The sequence below is a fragment of the Cololabis saira genome, chromosome 10 (assembly GCF_033807715.1).
Source record: "Cololabis saira isolate AMF1-May2022 chromosome 10, fColSai1.1, whole genome shotgun sequence".
Lineage (NCBI taxonomy): Eukaryota > Metazoa > Chordata > Actinopteri > Beloniformes > Belonidae > Cololabis > Cololabis saira.
The window spans coordinates 36,899,362-36,917,956 of NC_084596.1; the positions used below are offsets into that span (position 1 = coordinate 36,899,362).

General features: G+C 40.0%; 1 protein-coding gene across 1 annotated transcript in view; it reads left to right on the forward strand.

The window, feature by feature from the left end:
- Positions 1-8,594, forward strand: part of zswim5 (zinc finger, SWIM-type containing 5) — a 66,842-nt gene extending 58,248 nt beyond the window's left edge. Inside the window, exons 14-16 of the mRNA XM_061732806.1 lie at positions 1,233-1,396; positions 1,945-2,026; positions 3,578-8,594. Of these exons, the coding sequence (XP_061588790.1) occupies positions 1,233-1,396; positions 1,945-2,026; positions 3,578-4,440 (1,109 nt within the window). The 3' untranslated portion in view covers positions 4,441-8,594. The remainder of the gene's footprint in view (positions 1-1,232; positions 1,397-1,944; positions 2,027-3,577) is intronic.
- Positions 8,595-18,595: the final 10,001 nt, after the last annotated feature.

Below are 18,595 nucleotides of genomic sequence, written 5' to 3' on the forward strand. Positions count from 1 at the left end.
CATATGCAAAGGTTGTTCAAGAGGAGGTTGTATTTGTTTGTTCGTTTTTATTTATTTCGAACATGTATAAAAAAAAAAACAAGAAAAAAAGATGAGAGAAACAAATACAGGTGTGCATTCCACCACATAAAGAAAAAAAAAACCACATCAAAAAACATATTTCAGTTACATGTTCGAAAAGGAGTGGGAAGAAGTATAAACTTATTTAATCCCACCCCCTTTCCACAACTAAACATAAATTATATGCCTGTATTTATGTTTTATACTATACACTAAGTTGTATAAATAAATAAATATATATCATTTTTACAAAAATAACCTGTTTAATACAAAATGTAAGCTCTATCATAAATATAATATACAGTAACTATGATATAAATATAATATGACTATGATATAAATATAACTATGATATAAATATAATATAACTATGATATAAATATAATATAACTATGATATAAATATAATACGTATATCTATACAAACATACAAAGACAACATGACAAAATAGCAAAACACACACAGCTGCTGATCTTTAAACACAGTCTTCACTTTTATACCTCAAATAAACTATGTCTTTATATTTCTTTTTAAATTGTTTTATGTTTGTACATTCTTTTAACTCCAAATTCAAATCATTCCACAGTTTGATTCCAAAAACTGATACACAAAAACTTATTTTTGTTGTACGCACAAATAAAGATTTGAAGTTTAGGTTTCCCCTTAAATTCTAACCCCCTTCCCTCCCAATAAATAATTTCTGAATGTTATGCGGTAGCGAATGATTTTTTACTTTAAACATTACTTGTGCAGATTGAAATGTCACTAAATCCATAAGTTTTAATACTTTAGACTGTAAGAATAGTGAGTTAGTGTGATCTCGATATCCAGCCTTATGAATGTATCGTATTTCTCTCTTTTGAAGTTTGAGTAATGAGTGTAACCTGGTTTTATAGTTATTGCCCCAAATTTCTCCACAGTAAGTGAAATATGAAAGAACTAGTGAGCAGTAAAGAATATGAAGGGCCCTGTTATCCAAAACCTGTTTTGCTCTGTTAAGTACTGCAGTGCTCTTTGAAACTTTGTTTTGTACATACCGGTACTTAATATGAGATTTCCAGCTAATTTGATCATCCATTATTACTCCAAGAAATCTGATTTCATTTACTGTTTCAATATCACTGAATGTATGTCCTCAAGGCCTCACTTTTGCCCTCTTTTGTTGCCTTCAGGAGACATGTTGAGATTGCGAACCGTGCTGGAGGCCATCCAGAAAAACATCCACTCCTCTTCCCTCATCTTCAAACTAGCCCAGGATGCCTTTAAGATAGCCACACCAGCAGACAGCCCGCCTGACATCACCCTGCTCAACGTAGCACTAGAGTTGGGACTTCAGGTACCGTGTGTTTGTGTGTCTTGTGTCTTGTCTTTTCTTTTTTTTTGTTAACCAAACCAGCGCTGGTCACCAGTCAAAACACGCGAGTTTCCTTTAACATGTAATTTCTGCAGGCCTCCACAGCCCCACTACAAATTAACAGAGAAAACATCACACACAGTCTTACTATTGTTGATGAGAAGAAACCACATAATTAAGGATCAGGGTTTCCGCCCAGAAAAACCCAAACCAGCAGAGCTGCTGTGGCTCCTTCCCACCTCTGGACTCTGTGATAGGGAATATCAACACAATCTAAATCAGGAACAAACTGGTAAACAGCTCAGAATGGGAAGGTTCACAGGGAATCATTTGTGCGGTTTGCAGCACTTTCCCCACCAGAGGAAACACATGAATCCTGAAAATATCACACAACGCTGCTGTGCCACATTTTACACAAACTAACACGTGATCAAAGCTTCCAAGAAGTTCTTGAAACTCTCAAAACTTTTTTTTGTTTTTTCATTGTACAAAGCTGGATCAGAAACGATCAAGTTGTGTGTGTTTTGCAGGTGATGAGGATGACGCTGTCCACTCTGAACTGGAGGAGGAGAGAGATGGTTCGCTGGCTGGTAACCTGCGCCACGGAAGTCGGTACGTGACCCCCCCCCCCCAATACACCCCACTGAAATCCTGCCTGTAAATATGTAGACAAGTCACGGTTGATGAAGAAAAACTATGAATTTGATGATCTCTGAGTGAGCTTTAGGCCTCAATGTCCATCCTACCCTACATGAGTTTAAGTCCAACTGGACTTGCTGCCTGGATGGAGACAAACCTGTGAGCAGACACTCGTTTGTTATTTGTGAAAACTCAAAGACTCATCACCCACACACGTGTCCCCAAACCATTACCAACAGCTGGCAGATATAGGGCCAACCAAGTACCCGGAGCTGTCGGGGGATTCCCCGTTTAAGCTGCGTCTGTTAAGAGACCAGAGTATGAGGTGAGGTCCCCTTGAGGAAGGGACCATTTCAGAACCAACAGCTCTTGCTTTGCACATGTTTGCATGTTTTTTGCTGACAAAATTTGATGTGGAAACCAGTTGGGTGATGAGGCCACTATCAGATCATGCTGTGCATCACCGTTCATCAGTCACATAGTGTGAACACCACAATCATCCTGTTGTGTGAAAGCTGTCTAACAGGATGAAACAGGGCAAGTCGGTTGGACTTCTTCTTTAGATTAAGGCCCTGTCCCAATACTCCCCCTCTCCCTCGTTTTCATCACTACCCCTAAATTTTGCGCGTTCCCGTGAGGGTAGTGGTGTCCCAATTCCTCTTTTCACCTAAGGGGAGTGAAGAAAACGAGGGGTAGTGTCTATGAATTGTCCCTTCACAGCGAGGGATTTCAGATGCTCACTAGCTGATCTAGGGACCATAAAATTTCCCAGAATGCTTTTCGTCGTCATTTGCGGACTCCAAAAAAAAAAAAAACATGGCGGACATTTCTTATTTTTTAGTGAATAAAATCAATATTTTGAGTTAATTTCTGCATAAAGATGCGTTTTGATTACATTTCTAGCGAGAAATATATATTTTACTTTCATAATATTCACTCAGTGAATGTACATAATCACTTGTTTGTCCGTTGTTCGCAAAGATCGCGCCAGAATAAAGGCTGTTAGGTTATGTAACCTACGCCGTCAGCCCCGGAGCCGGCAGTCAGGCAGAAATCCCAAAATTTTCTGAGCAAATTTCTTAACAGGCGTTATTTGGATAAACTGAGCCCAGGTTGGGGATCTTAACGGTTACTTTTACGCCTGAAAAAATATTATAACTTAATAAAGTGCCATATTAACAGCGCTACAGCTGAAATTAAAACAGCTTTTGGCTCTCAGCTTCCTGATCAGGGAAGGGATAAAAAAGGGGGGTAGGGGGAGAAATGGGACAGGCCCCTGGGCCAAGTGCCCTAGATTTCAAGTGCCCTAAATCTGCCCCTTCTTTTTTAGGGGGTAGTGAAGAAAAGAAGGGCGAGTGAAGAAAAGTAGGGGGAGTATTGGGATTGGGCCTAAGAGTAACTGATAAAAACAACTGCTAAAACTAGATTTTCCATGCAGTTACACACAGAAACTGAGTGCATGTCCGCCTCTCCTGTTGTCTTTGTCACTAACGCGCCATCACTCTCCGTTCTGTCACCGGGCAGGTTTGCGGGCGTTAGTGAGCATCCTGCAGAGCTGGTACACCCTCTTCACCCCCACCGAGGCCACCAGCATCGTGGCGGCCACCGTCATGTCCCACAACACCATCCTGCGCCTCAGCCTGGACTACGCCCAGCGGGAGGAGCTGGCGAGCTGCGCGCGGACCCTGGCCCTGCAGTGCGCCATGAAGGACCCCCAGAACTGCGCCCTGTCGGCGCTGACGCTCTGCGAGAAGGACCACATCGCCTTCGAGACGGCGTACCAGATCGTGATCGACGCGGCGTCGACCGGCATGACCTACTCGCAGCTGTTCACCATCGCCAGGTACATGGAGCACCGGGGATACCCGCTGCGCTCCTTCAAGCTGGCCTCCCTGGCCATGACGCACCTCAACCTGGCCTACAACCAGGACACGCACCCGGCCATCAACGACGTGCTGTGGGCCTGCGCGCTCAGCCACTCTCTGGGCAAGAACGAGCTGGCGGCCATCATCCCCCTGGTGGTGAAGAGCGTGCACTGCGCCACGGTGCTGTCCGACATCCTGCGGCGCTGCACCATGACGGCGCCGGGTCTCGCCGGGATCCCCGGGAGACGGAACTCTGGGAAGCTGATGTCGACGGACAAGGCGCCGCTGCGGCAGCTCCTGGACGCCACGATCTCGGCGTACATCAACACCACGCACTCTCGACTGACGCACATCAGTCCACGGCACTACGGCGAGTTCATCGAGTTCCTGAGCAAAGCGCGGGAGACTTTCCTGTTGGCGCAGGACGGCCACATTCAGTTCGCTCAGTTCATAGACAACCTGAAACAGATCTATAAGGGCAAGAAGAAACTGATGATGTTGGTCAGGGAGCGCTTCGGCTGACCGAACCCCCCCCCCCCCCTCACAGAGACTCTCTTCTTGGGAAGAAGTTAAACACAGTGGTTTCTATTTAAGTTTCATTTTGTTTTGAGTCTTTTGTGTTTTTACTCATGTCGAGCCAATTGTTGACTAAGTCTCAAGATTTTGTTCTGTTTTTTTTTCTTTCTTGAATGTGAACTAGGAAGTGTTCGCAGTACATTGCTCTACTTGACTGTCACTGCAAAAGGTTGAGTCAAACGTCAAAGAAGCAACAAAATAAAAAAAGCCCCCTCGCCCTTCGACTGATGATAAATCTAGGAAGAAAAAATCGAAAGAATGTGATGACAAAAGCAAAGTTTTTTGGGCAGCGTGATAGGATATGAAAACCAAATGATCTTGCTGGACGGGGTTTTTTTTACTTTCAGCCAGAAGATGCTTTAAGCTGCGATAAATAAGAAGGAAGTGGTTTTCAATGTGGAGAAAACAACATCATTAGATAAAAACACACAGCAGTTAAAAAACACATATACTGTCATACCTCAACTGTGTTACATGTCAGCTTTAACTTCTCTATTTGTTTCATTCAGGGCTCCTGAGAGGAGCCGAGGCAGAATACAGAGCTGCTCGTGTGTGTTCTCGCTTCACAAAATGTCACTCGCTGCAGATTCTAAAACCTTAAGCTGCTGGTTTCTGAGAAATAGCTGAAGAAAAGGACCCATGTTGCTTCACAGTGCGCATTTTTCAAATCTCAAAACCTGAGAGAGAAAGAGAGAGAGAGAGGGATTATTCAGGATTCTCTGGATAGTGGCTGAGTTTAAACATGTATACAGAATATTTGTGTATACAGTATATCTTTAATGTCCTAGTAGCTCATTATTACAAGTGACAGAATTAAAAATGACAGGGATGGTGAGGAAACAACGTTCCCACGTCCAGATATGCCGCTGCGCTGCTGCTCGGCTGTTAACGGCCAAAACCCGCACGTAAAAAACTTCAGCGATCACTTATTTACTCTCGAGAAGCAATATATTTCTCCCCCTGTGATTTTGTTTTTTTATCACTCACAACATCAGGTTCACGTTTGTGTTTTTCTGTTAGGTGGCTTTGGAAACTCTTTCCCGTAATTGCTGGTTCTTAATTCTGCCTGAAACATAAGTCCCTTTTCTCTCACAAGAAACTTTTATGAGAAAGAGAAACTCTCTTTTAAAAGCAAAACCGACTCCATAGCAGACTCCACCTTTGTGCCTGTGGGCAAGGATTTGTATTTGTTTTTATGGCCCTCTCCTGATTGATCTAGCTTCAGAAAGCAACATGCATGCACCCCTCCCAAATTACAGCTGTTTGCTTGTAAACATAATGAGGGTTTTAACTCCGTTTGACAAATTATTTTAGGGGGCCAATTAAACATTTACAAATACGTGCCGATGTGGCTCCATCTCTGCCAGCTGGAGAAATGACCTTTTTCTTTAGCTAAAAATGCCACCAAGTGGACAAAAGGATAAAATAAGAGAAGACATATTTGGTTTTCAGAGCCTTCAGCTTTTTCTCTGTTAACTGCAGGTTTTCAGTAGAAAGGTTGACGCTGGTGGAAAACTTGGCTTCTTTGGAGCCAAATATTTTCCCGCGGAGTCATTGGGGATCAAAACAGGACAAAATTAAAATTATTTATCATATTATGCTTAAAATAACTGCCTTTTTGAAAGATATGTAAATTAGTATATATTGGCTAACATAAGTTAAAGTAACTTAACGGGTTAATAATTATGCTGCCCACTACTGGCAGTAAATCAATTAATAAAATACTGTTACAAAAAAAAGATAAAGGCCAATAATTGAAATAAATATTCACAGCTACAGCATCGGTCGCCCTCATCTTCATCATCTTGGCTTTAAACTCAGTTTCTTTGGTCTTGTGATGGAAAAGGTTGTGAAGTCATCTGTGAACGCTACTGTTTGTTATCATAACGGACTGTGAAGAAGAGTGGCCTTGTCTTTATCAAACACACGCAGCGCGCACACAAAATACTGTACACCATTCTGACTTGATGACTTCATGCGAAGTATTTGAGACCACACGCCTCGGCACTGGAGGTTATTATCTTCTCCTCACCGGCTTGTTTTTCTTTCCCAGTTGCAAATTGTCGTCGTTAATGGCAGTACACAGTACGACAAGAGCTCAAATCATCACTGATTAGACTAAATGTCATTGTACAAGCACTTGACACAGATACCTCCTCAGTACGTTCCTCCCTGCTTCAGCGTTTGTTTGATTGTTGGCGTTACTGACTCGGAATCGCAGACACACACTGATAGAAACAGGACTGCATTTGAAAACAAGAGGCAAAGACAAGAAAAGAAGGGGTTTTGAGCAGAGGAACATTTTTCTTATCTGCTTTACATTCCACGAGAGCTACTTTACTCACGGGCTGGGTAGTAAGTCATAACTCTGGGCCTTTTTTGGATCAGAGGAAATGCAGACAGACAAATGGAAAAAAGGAAAACTGAGCAAAAGAGAGAGAAAAGAGGCTAAACTCAGTTCTCAGGGACATCACTTAAAGAAACAAAACAAAAAGTAGTAGCATTAAGCATTTAAGATATTGTAAATATTAAAGTTTCAATTCAGAAAATTGTAAAGTTATAATTATTTATGATAAGTATGTTATGTGTTTGTTTTTTTTTGTGTTCTGGCGGGGTGTACTTGAATTATTTTGGAAGGGGGAATTTTGACAGCATTTTTTTTGTGAAAGAGCAAAGACTTCAAGGCATTTCTCAGGTGCTCATGTACAATTTTTTTTTTTTCTCGTTTTGTTTGTTTTTTTTCGATTTGCAAAGAAAAGAAATGTTCTTTTTCTTGAGGAAGCATGTTATTGAGAGTTGAGGGAAATGAGGGAAGAATTCATTTCTGGACGGATTTGTACTAAACGTGACTATGCAGAACCACTTGGATGATGATCTTGTCCACTTAGAAAAACCGTAGAGGTGTGGAGGACGGGAGGCGGTGGGCTGAACCACTATAGAGATAAGAAGGAGGGGCAGACGGAGACAACCACCCTGCATGCCGCTATTTGGACAACGTGCAGTCGTCAGCCTCCATCGTCTGCAACTTCTAGAGGAGACGAAAAATTAAAACGGTGGAAAAAATGCCTTTCAGACCAACCAATGTACAAAGTTTATTTCTGCTTTATTTCTGTCTTTTTCTTTTCTTTTTTTCCAAACAGGACTCAAGCCTTTAGTGTCTTCTCAGAGGAGTCGTGTTATGCTGTTACACTGCAGTGAAACAGAATCCATAAATGCCAGTGTCAGAAAAATGTTTGAACAAAACAGACGGCCTGTTCATTCCTTTTACACTTTCTTTTGTTTTTTTAATTGTTTTGTTACCTCATGTTCCGTTTTTATATCTCATTGCCATAGATTCCTTTCCCGGTCTGACGTTACTTGTTGCCTCGGTTACTCTCACACAGGGACAGCTCTGAATTTGAAGCGATGCATCACGGTGTGTTCAGGTGTAGCCGCTTCATCGTTGTCTTAAAGCACAGTGACATAAGTGCACTGCAGCAGCCTTGTATCTACATAGTCAACATGTACAAAGGACATTTTTTTTAAAAAGCTGCAAGAATTTTGCGTCATTTGAATGAACAACAATAAATAGATTTCCTTGTGTAATATATCGGGAAAGAAAACATAATTTTACCGTTTGCTTAACTCAGAACCTACAGTCTGCTGCCTTTATGTGATGCGTTCACTGACAGCAGTAAAACACAGAAGCTTCTTCCTCTGTGTTGACCAAATCAGCCAGTCCCTGAGGTCGTCCCTGTATTTCTTTTGTTTGTAGGAGAGTACTATTTGCTGGTAGAGATGTAGTTCACCTACTGTTTCCCTCTTTGTTTTTGTTTGGAATTTTTTCTTAACTTAAGGGAAAATGAAAAGTGTTTGTTGCCTCTTTGTGCTACTGATTATGAAAAAGATATTTCCAGTATTTGTTGCCACAGAAGTATCATAGCTTATCATCAACAGTTTTTTTTTTTTTTCATTTTCTTTCTTTTTTTTGTGCAACTTCTTGAGCTACTGTCTATAAAGCAAGAATTTATTACTATTTATGTAACGCTACTACCATTTTATATTGATTTGTGTTGGAATCTCAGTGCTTTTCTATGAATAAAGTGTGAAACACGTTAAAAGAGATGTCACGTTTTAAATGTTTGTGGACGGTACAGTTAAAGCAGCGCAAAGGAACAGGAGACTACACGAGCTAGAACATTTACTAAAAGTAAATTGATATTTTACGATGAAAAAAAAAAGTACACGATAACTTTAAAGATGACTTTTGATTAAAAAGTAAAAAAAAATGGTTGGTTGCAATCTGCAGCTTTTTCACTTGATGTCACTAAATCTTACAAAACTCCTTGTGAGGGTTTCATTCAGCTTCTTCTGGTTATGTTATTAAAAAAAAATTTTTTATACCAAATATTTATTGTGACAATCTTTTGCTCAAATTTTAACTGATTAAAATGATACGTCTCAGTGAATTGAAATGTTAGTTGGTAACCAGTGATTTAAAGCTTAAATAATCATAAAGCAGAGTTGTGTCGTCTGCAAACGCTGAAGTAGGACTGTCTGAAACAATAGTAGTCAAAGGTTTCAAAAACTTTTGAGAAGACTTTGGAAAAAAACACAAAAGACTGCAACACTACTGAGCTGGTGTGGTCCAATCCTTGCATTTTCACCCTTCCAACCAATCCGAATTAAAGATAAATGAAGCAAGTAGAGGCCGATATAGCTCCATCAATCTTTCTCTCATTTGTCTCTAATCAGAATATTTTTTTCCTCCATCCCCCCCTTCACGAGCTCATTCTCATTCATTACGGATTTCTGCAGCGCCACAGAACCAGACAATCAGGCTATCAAGAAGTGATGAGTGTGTCTGTAACTGTGTGTGTGAGAGAGATTGTAAATCTAGATTGATTGGCTGATGATAAACGCGCAGATTTATATTAATTACCCAGACGGATAGATGGAGGAGTGATTGCTCTATGCTGGGGTTTTTTATTTCTCCCTCAGCATGTCTCTAACTCCCTCCCACTTAAACTCCCTCAAAAACCCTTAAGGCTCTCACACACACACACACACACACACACACACACACACACCTGCAAACCACATGGTCCAGCAAAGACGTGAGACGCTTCCATCAACCACTCTTTTGCCAAAACATAAGACAAAACGAAATGCTCTTTGTGTTTTAAGTGCAGCAGAACCCCGACTGAGACATTTCCCTAAAGAACTTTTTAACCAGCATGTTATTTATGAGTCATTTGTTTTGTTGCAGAAGATGCAACATTCACTGCCAATCTTGCATATCTTCTCTGTGCATACCCGGTACTCATATGTAGCTACTACTTTTTTTAGGTCCCCATGACCCTGAATAGGAATAAACAAGTGTACTGTGAATGATGGATGTATGGATGGATGGATGGATGGATAAGGGTATTGACAGTATGATGTTTCTGCTGCCTGAAATAAAATAATATTTGAAAGTTTAAACATTTTGTAACATCCAAAAGCTCAAAAAACTGTGTTGATTGTGTCCTTATTTAAACTGATACAACATTTTATTTGCGATGTAATGACGCACAAACCGATATAAAAGAGGAGATACTATGAACATATACAGGACTGTCTCAGAAAAATAGAATATTGTGATAAAGTCCTTTATTTTCTGTAATGCAAAAATGTCATACATTCTGGATTAATTACAAATCAACTGAAATATTGCAAGCCTTTTATTATTTTAATATTGCTGATCATGGCTTACAGCTTAAGAAAACTCAAATATCCTATCTCAAAAAATGTGAATATTCTGGGAATCTTAATCTTAAACTGTAAGCCATAATCAACAATATTAAAATAATAAAAGGCTTGCAATATTTCAGTTGATTTGTAATGAATCCAGAATGTATGACATTTTTGTTTTTTTAATTGCATTACAGAAAATAAAGAACTTTATCACAATATTCTAATTTTCTGAGACAGTCCTGTACATTGCTCTCTGATGGGGTATATTTGAGTCTCTAAGTTGAATCCCGACTTTGACAAAGTCTTGACATCGCCGGATCCTGTCTCATTTGTCTGGGCCAGTGTTTGAAAGTGTCTCGGTCAGTCATCCAGCGTCCGGTGACGCCACAGATCTAATTCAGAGCAGAATCATTTCAGCCTGCCGTGTCTAGCTCCACTCAACTTTACATCATCCTGCACTTGTATTACCTCAGAGGGTAGAGCACATCTTTAGTTTTCAGAGAGAAACAAATCCTCAAAGACGGGGTTGAAGTGGAGTGTGTAACTCCAGGCCCTGAAGCCAGTGGCCCTGAGCAGACATGTGAAGACATGATGCAAAAGGGGAGCTTCTGTCTCGTATCCCTGTGGTGTGATCACCAATGCATGTCACACACACTATAGGTTAGGTCTGCATTTCTAAAAAGGGGTCTAAAAAATCAAAATCTTACCAGGAATATGTGTCTTATTTCTAGTGAAAATGTCTCATTTTTAGTCAAAAAAATCTCATTACACTTAAAACAAGAGTCATTACCAGAAAAATAACTTGTTATTTGACCATTTTCACTTGTTTCAAGTAAATTTTCACTTGAAATAAGTAGAAAAATCTGCCAGTGGGACAAGATTTATCTTCTCATTACAAGCAAAAAAATCTTGTTCCACTGGCAGATTTTTCTACTTATTTCAAGTGAAAATCTACTTGAAACAGGTGAAAATTGTTGTTTTTTCCAGTGATGAGTCTTGTTTTAAGTGTAATGAAAAAATTTTTGACTAAAAAAGGAGACATTTTAACTAGAAATAAGAAAAAAGCAAATGTGCAACATTAATGCAAATGTGCTAAGAAAATGGTGATAAAATACTTTGTTGGAATCCCATCGTTGGTGGAAAGATGATGAAGAGCTAGAACTGCAGGATAAATATATACTTTAATCTTCATTGCTGTCTTGGTAAGTACTTGTGGACCAAGCACTAAATCTAAGTTGTTCATCATCTATTCCCGATCGATTGATCACTCCTGACCTCAAAATCATTTGTTCCTGATTATCATTGCATGCATCCTCATTTCTGGTGTCACCACCGACGTGACATTTGAAAGGGCCGGTGTTGGAGTGAGAAGGATTGGCCCGATTGAGCAGACCCTTGAGCTGCTGAGTCACGGCAATCTTGCTGTCGCCTCGTGCTCCATCACAGTTGCTTCCCCGCCCTGCAGGCCAGGGCACGATGGAGGAGCTGCAGAGCTCCAACACATCTACCATTTCCAGTGTTTCAGGGGCACCATCAGAACTGAGACTTCATCACAGCTGTCCCAGCATGGTGGTGGTCCAGGCAATCAATCCAAAAGGGTGGCCTCCCTGCAAATTAGTTTGGTTTAGTTTATTTTATTGTTTTGCACAGTTTTAAAAATATACAGGAAATATCAAATATAAATACTATAGGTGCAGGAAGAGGCAAAAAACCCAATGGGTTTATTTGAAGCCTCCACAGAAGATATTAGAATTTCATGTGTTATAAAGAACACAAGATTAACATACAAAAACAAAATGTATACCGGTAACTACACAAAAGTGATGGCAAACTAATAATGCAATATATAAATAATAAAGAATAAAGACAAAAAATAAGTGTGTGTGAGTGTGCATGAGATATTATATAACTTATATTGACTCCTGAGCAAATAAGACGGTACATGTCACTATGAGTGAAACACACACAAAAAAAAAAGAACATGGATACATGTACAACAATACATTGGGAAAACAGTTACAAAACAGCAGTCAAGTGGTCCTTCAAATGTCTTTTGTAACATTTCAAAGAGGAAGAGCTCTTTGCCAGGTGGGAAAAATCATTTCACAATTTAGTCCCTAAATCTCACCGAAAATTAACCTCTGCAAGTGAGAAATTTAGGAGGATGAAGATCTGAGGATTGTCGAGTTGAATAAGAATGAACCTGTGAATTTAATTTAAAGTAAGTCTTGAACTGTCAAGGAATATTCCCTTCACTTGAATTTAGCTTTTAAATAAAAATGCATATCTGAAAAATATTGATATCATAAATAGTAAGAATCTGGAGTTTATGAAATAAAGGAGAATAAAATAAATTGCTGGCTCGGAGGAGCCGGGGCCCAACTGTGATGAAGCCCCGGGGGACTGCGAGGCTGTGATCCTTCAGCCACTGCAAGGCTTCGCTAAACGTCATCTTTGGACCCTCCCAGGCCGACCCACACCCAGTCACAGCAGACTGTTACAAATAACAACACAACAATACAGGTTTATTTTCAAATGAGAATGACTATGCACTGCTAGGTGTTCCTTCACAGCTCACACGTCATGATACTTCATGATACTAAAGTGATGGACAGTAAGCCATCGCCTACATGCTCCGTCAAGATCACACCCCCAATTTTGTATGAATTAGTTTTTTTTTGTATCATTTTATATAAGTATCATGTATCTGTCACCTTTGCTGTCAGTCCACTCACAACAAATGCTGTTTCACCCTTTGACTTGGCTGAGCCGAAGCTTAGTCGAAGTTGGAAAAAGCCTTCATGTCTCTGTTGTGTTAGGATCTAAGCACCAAAATGTGAGAATAAATCCAAGCTTTCTTCAAAAGGTTTCTTCAAAACATACGGTAAACGTCCTCACCATTCATTAGCCACATGTGTCGATCGCAAAAAAACAAAAAATATGAACATTACAAAGGTCTTGTATTGGGTTGATTCGATGACCCAAATCATTCAATTCTCTGCTTTTGATCCTGTCTTGGTTTTCCCTCTCACCAACAGGAAGGTGCCGGTGCTTTTGGATCGAGACCAGCTCTTTTGGGGGGTTTCGGTTTGGTTGTTTTGGTGCACATCAGATTGTGATTACTTTATTTACAACAAACTGCAACAAGCAGGAAAATGAGCTTGGTTTCATTGACCTTAATCACGTATGTATTAGAGCGACGTGGAGAGAGGGATGGAAGGATGTCTTTCCCACATCGAGGGCTTTTCCTCCACCAGCTGCTTTGCCCGACAACCCGTGCAGGAGACTTTGAATCCATTATTTAAGACGGCAACCATTTGCAAGCGTGCAGGTGGCCGATGAGGTTTGCAGCAACATGGAGGACGGACTGGGATAAGGCGGCGTCATCAGCAAACAAGAGTCGTCACAGCTGTCAGCGTCTGCATTAGCGTGAGGCATCTCAAGGTCCTCAGAATGAAGCCAGAGTTTCATTCCCTCCCTCCTCCGCCCCCCCCTCCACACAGCCACCATGGTAATAATGCCTATCAGTCTCTGTCACAGTGGGCTGTGGGTGTTCGTTCATGCATGTGGTCACTGAGAGATGTGCTGTGTTTGTGTGTGCGTGTGTGTTTGGAGGGAGGCGGTCACTGATAAACCGCTGATAGTGTCCATCCATGACAGATGATGTACAGCTTGCTGTCTCTGCAGGCAGATTGGATTTTCAGGCCTGCTGATTTGCTGAGAGATGGAGGCTGGACCTCCTTCAAAGACACCCACTCACACACTCATACACACACTCACACACACACACACACACACACACTCACACGGGCACACATCCACCTGTTCAATCGCTGCCCGCAAAATAAGCACATAAAAGTGCTCACAGAAAGACACTCGTACTCACAATGGAATAATTTGTGAACATGTAAACATTCATGCACATAAACAAGCAACACACCACACACACACACACACACACGCACACACACACACTCACTTAAATATTATTCTCCTGCCAAAGCCTTTAAAGGCAGCCATGTGGAAATTGATCTCCATTTCTAAAGAGCACAGATTCATTGTTACAACCTTCACTCACTCTCCCTCTCTCTTTCATACACACACACACACACACACACACACACACACACACACACACACACACACACACACACACACACACACACACACACACACACACACACACACACACACACACACACACACATCACTGTATTCCCAGATGGCCCACTGACACACACAGTCCCCGTCTCTTCAGTCTTACCTGTCCCCAATCAGCAATCATTTTTGTTCATTTGCCTTCACTATTTATGGGTGGGAGTGTGGCACAACAAAAGACTGTGTGCTTGCTGTGTGTTCTGGTGTGTGTGTGTGTGTGTGTGTGTGTGTGCGTTTGTGAGTGTTTATGCTACGACAGCAACACAAAGGGACGGAGATGAATAAAAGCCGCTGATTTCTTTTCTCCTCATCGGCTGCTTTGAGCTGTGTGTATTTTTGTAAATATTAATAGCACTCACGGTCGTACGGTCTTTATTATTTGGAGACTCGATTTAACGCATTTCCATTTTAAAGCTGAAGTGTGTTCAGCAAACAAACCAACAAAGGATCCCCAGTGCTCCTGCATGGGTGGCCGTGATTGATCCAGGCCCACACGCATCCCTGTCCAGCTAGAGGATAAAAAGAGATACAAACTGGGATAAAACCCCCCAAAAAACAACTTTATCCTGTGATTTTGTTTAACTCGTAGAGATATAAATGAATGAATAAGTAAATAAACTTACTGAAGTAATTGCAAATACAGTAAAAGCCTTCGTCTGCAGTAAACAAGACCCATGCATCAACATTGTAAAGATAATAACGTAGAGCCTCCTACAAACCAGCGGGCCACAGTACATCTTTGTAAAGTATCTTTGTATTTGAGAATAGTCTCTAAACCTTTCATAAATGATCATCATAACTTATCAACTGAACTGAGGCTCTGTGGAAAATCCTTGTTAGGCCAACATCATCATCAGAAAAACAAAAACAATAAACTTAGTTTGAAATACTGTGGTCCATAAACTCAAAATCTTACCAGGAATATTTGTCTTATTTCTAGTTAAAATGTCTAATTTTTTAGTCAAAAAAATCTCCTTACACTTAAAACAAGAGTCATTACCAGAAAAATAACTTGTTATTTGACAATTTTCACCTGTTTCAAGTAAATTTTCACTTGAAATAAGTAGAAAAATCTGGCAGGGGGACATGATTTATCTTCTCATTACAAGCAAAAAAAATCTTGTTCCACTGGCAGATTTTTCTACTTATTTTAAGTAAAAATCTACTTGAAACAGGTGAAAATTGTTGTTTTTTCCAGTGATGAGTTTTGTTTTAAGTGTAATGAAATTTTTTTTGACTAAAAATGAGACATTTTAACTAGAAATAAGACAAATATTCTTGTTAAGATTGTGAGTTTTTGCAGTGTTGAAAACACAGCATTGAAATTCAAGCACTTTCAAGGATGTCAAGCACCCGTAGGAACCCTGACTGAATGTGACCAGGGTCTTGGACCGTCTCCGTTTTCTCGTTTGTTTGTTTCTTTGCAGCAAGTAGATTTTAGTAGATCTTCTACACTGCAAAAACTCAAAATCTTACCAGGAATATTTGTCTTATTTCTAGTTAAAATGTCTCATTTTTAGTTAAAAAAAATCTCATTACACTTAAAACAAGTAATTACCAGAAAAATAACTTGTTATTTGACAATTTTCACCTGTTTCAAGTAAATTTTCACTTGAAATAAGTAGAAAAATCTGCTAGTGGGACAAGATTTATCTTTATCTTGTAAAAAAATCTTGTTCCACTGGCAGATTTTTCTACTTATTTTAAGTGAAGATCTACTTGAAACAGGTGAAAATTGTTGTTTTTTTCCAGTGATGAGTCTTGTTTTAAGTGTAATTAAAAAAAAATTTAACTAAAAATGAGACATTTTAACTAGAAATAAGACAAATATTCTTGTTAAGATGTTGAGTTTTTGCAGTGTTACCAGCTGGGTGTCCATGCCCTGCTGCAGCCTGGTCACGTGATGTTTGCTGGATTCCTAGTGACAACAACAACAACATCATCAGCATCAGCAGCATCAGCAGCAACAACAAACGGATTTACGCGAATCTGCTTATCTGCTGTTCTGAGCTGCTTCGCGGAGAAAAACAGAGTTTGGGATTAACTCATCTCTTCTTTGAGCCTCTATTACGATTACAGTAATGATGCAGATCGTTCCTATGTAATAACATGTCGCTTTGTAAATACCATCCATTTACTAATTTGTCAAATCCACGTGGAGACAAAAGGAGGCTTGTAATTGGCTGCTGCGCTCTGCGTCACGCCCAGGGATGTTCTTGGAAGTGCGTGAAGGCTGATTTATGGTTCCGCGTTAAATCGACGCAGTGCCTATGCCGTAGGATACGCTGCTGCGCGCACCGTACGGCGTAGTCTCTGCGTTGGTGTAACGCGGAACCATAAATCAGCCTTGAGTTTTAACCTGAGTCTGTCCTGCCTGGAAAACATGTATCAGACAGTTTCAGCCGCAAGATGTTGAGTGTTAGTTACTTTTATTTTCTTTTTTTACATTTTAGGCATGGTCATTAGATCATTTTAGTTTAGTTTAGTTTAGTTTATTTCGGTCAAAAGAATAAAAATGACAACAAAAAAACGAATACCCTGTTCAAAGAAAACATTACAAAAAATTTCCAATATACAAATAACATCTAGACCGAAAAAGGTGTAGGCTGAAGCAAAGCTTATTATTTGCCTACCCTCAAAAAGAGTAATTAAAGTAATGGAATTAAAGCAAGAGGTAAGAGAAAAGACTGACAGTAAAACAAATTGCCTCCATGGGGATAGCAAAATTTCCTCAAGAAATAAAAAAAAATTAAAATAAAGGTGCAGTCTACATGTTACCTTCATCCTTAAAAACTCAAAGAAAATCACCAATTAAATAAATACCCAACTCAACATAGCAGCATCACCACTCATTAATTTGATATAAAGAAATCTTTCTTCTTTCCAATGTTTTTTAAATAAGGTTAAGGTTCTACATAATTTCAAATCCCTATCTAATTTATTCCATACATCTACCGCTGCCACTGTAGCATCTCAGTTTGGTGTTGGTTCTGATTGTTGATTTCCTGTATATGCTCTCCCCTCTGAGGTTGGAATGGCTTTGTCTTAAATTGAACATATTTTGAATACAGTCTGGCAGCATGTAACAATCTAACAATAAACCAATAAATGCCATCTAACTTAGATGGTGTGATGTTTATTGGCACTCTAGTTTTCAGCCACAACAGATCACGTGAATTTATAGTTTTTATTTCTGGTGATGAACTAGTTACGGTTTGTTCTTTTTAATCTCAGAAGAACATAGTTTTTCTTTTTTTTGCTTTTAATAACTTAAAATCCTCCTCTTCTACTTTGGTCCCATTTGAAATGTAACTTTTCTTCACTAAATTGAGGAGGAAAAGCAAAGAAAAGACAGAAACGAATGAACAGATGTTGGCCATTCCTCGGATTTAACTTCACAAATGACAGAAGCTCTTTTTTTATTTATTTTGAAATCAAGTCTAAATCATCCACGGGCCCCACTGGACATGTCAGAATATTGCACACACTCAAAAGCTGTACAGGCAGCAGAGACAGGCAGAGACAGGCTGACTCGTACAGATTTATAACAAGACCATGCAGATAGAAACCAGTGATGTGTTCAGTGTGCTTTTTAAGAGATGCTGTGTAACTTTTGGGCTCTTTTTTTGTAAACTGAGTCATTCAGAAACACTCACCTGATCCAGAGGGCACTCGGCCCTGTTCTGGACAAGCTGTTTATTTATTTATAAACCCTGGCAGAATAAAGCATTACCCAAAGGACTTCAAACTAGCTGATAAAAACAGATCCCTGCACTTTTTAGGCAGGACACCGTCTCACTCCTGTCCCAGTTTTTTCCCCAATCACCGTCACATCTCTGCCCCATTTTCCTAACCCGGCCTCAGTCTTGAACCACTATGATCATCCATCATAACAAGTACTTGGAGAGGTTTTACAGATATTCTTCACTTTTATAAAAGTAGCAGGACAGTGACGGGATTGACCTCATGGCTGGTCTCATCTTGAGCCCATGCAGAAGTGATGTCAGCAATATTTTCTTTTTCTTTTCTGCAAGTGAGACGGCCGAGCCAAAGCTTCAGTGGCATCTCTGCCAGCGTTTCATCCTGCAGCAGGAGACTGTGGACAAGACTTTTCATCCCAAGTACAATGCTGTTGAAGTCTTGGTTTAGGCCCTGTCCCAATACTCCCACTACCCCTACTTTTCAGCCCTACCCCTAAATTTTGTGCGTTCCCGTGAGGGTAGTGGTG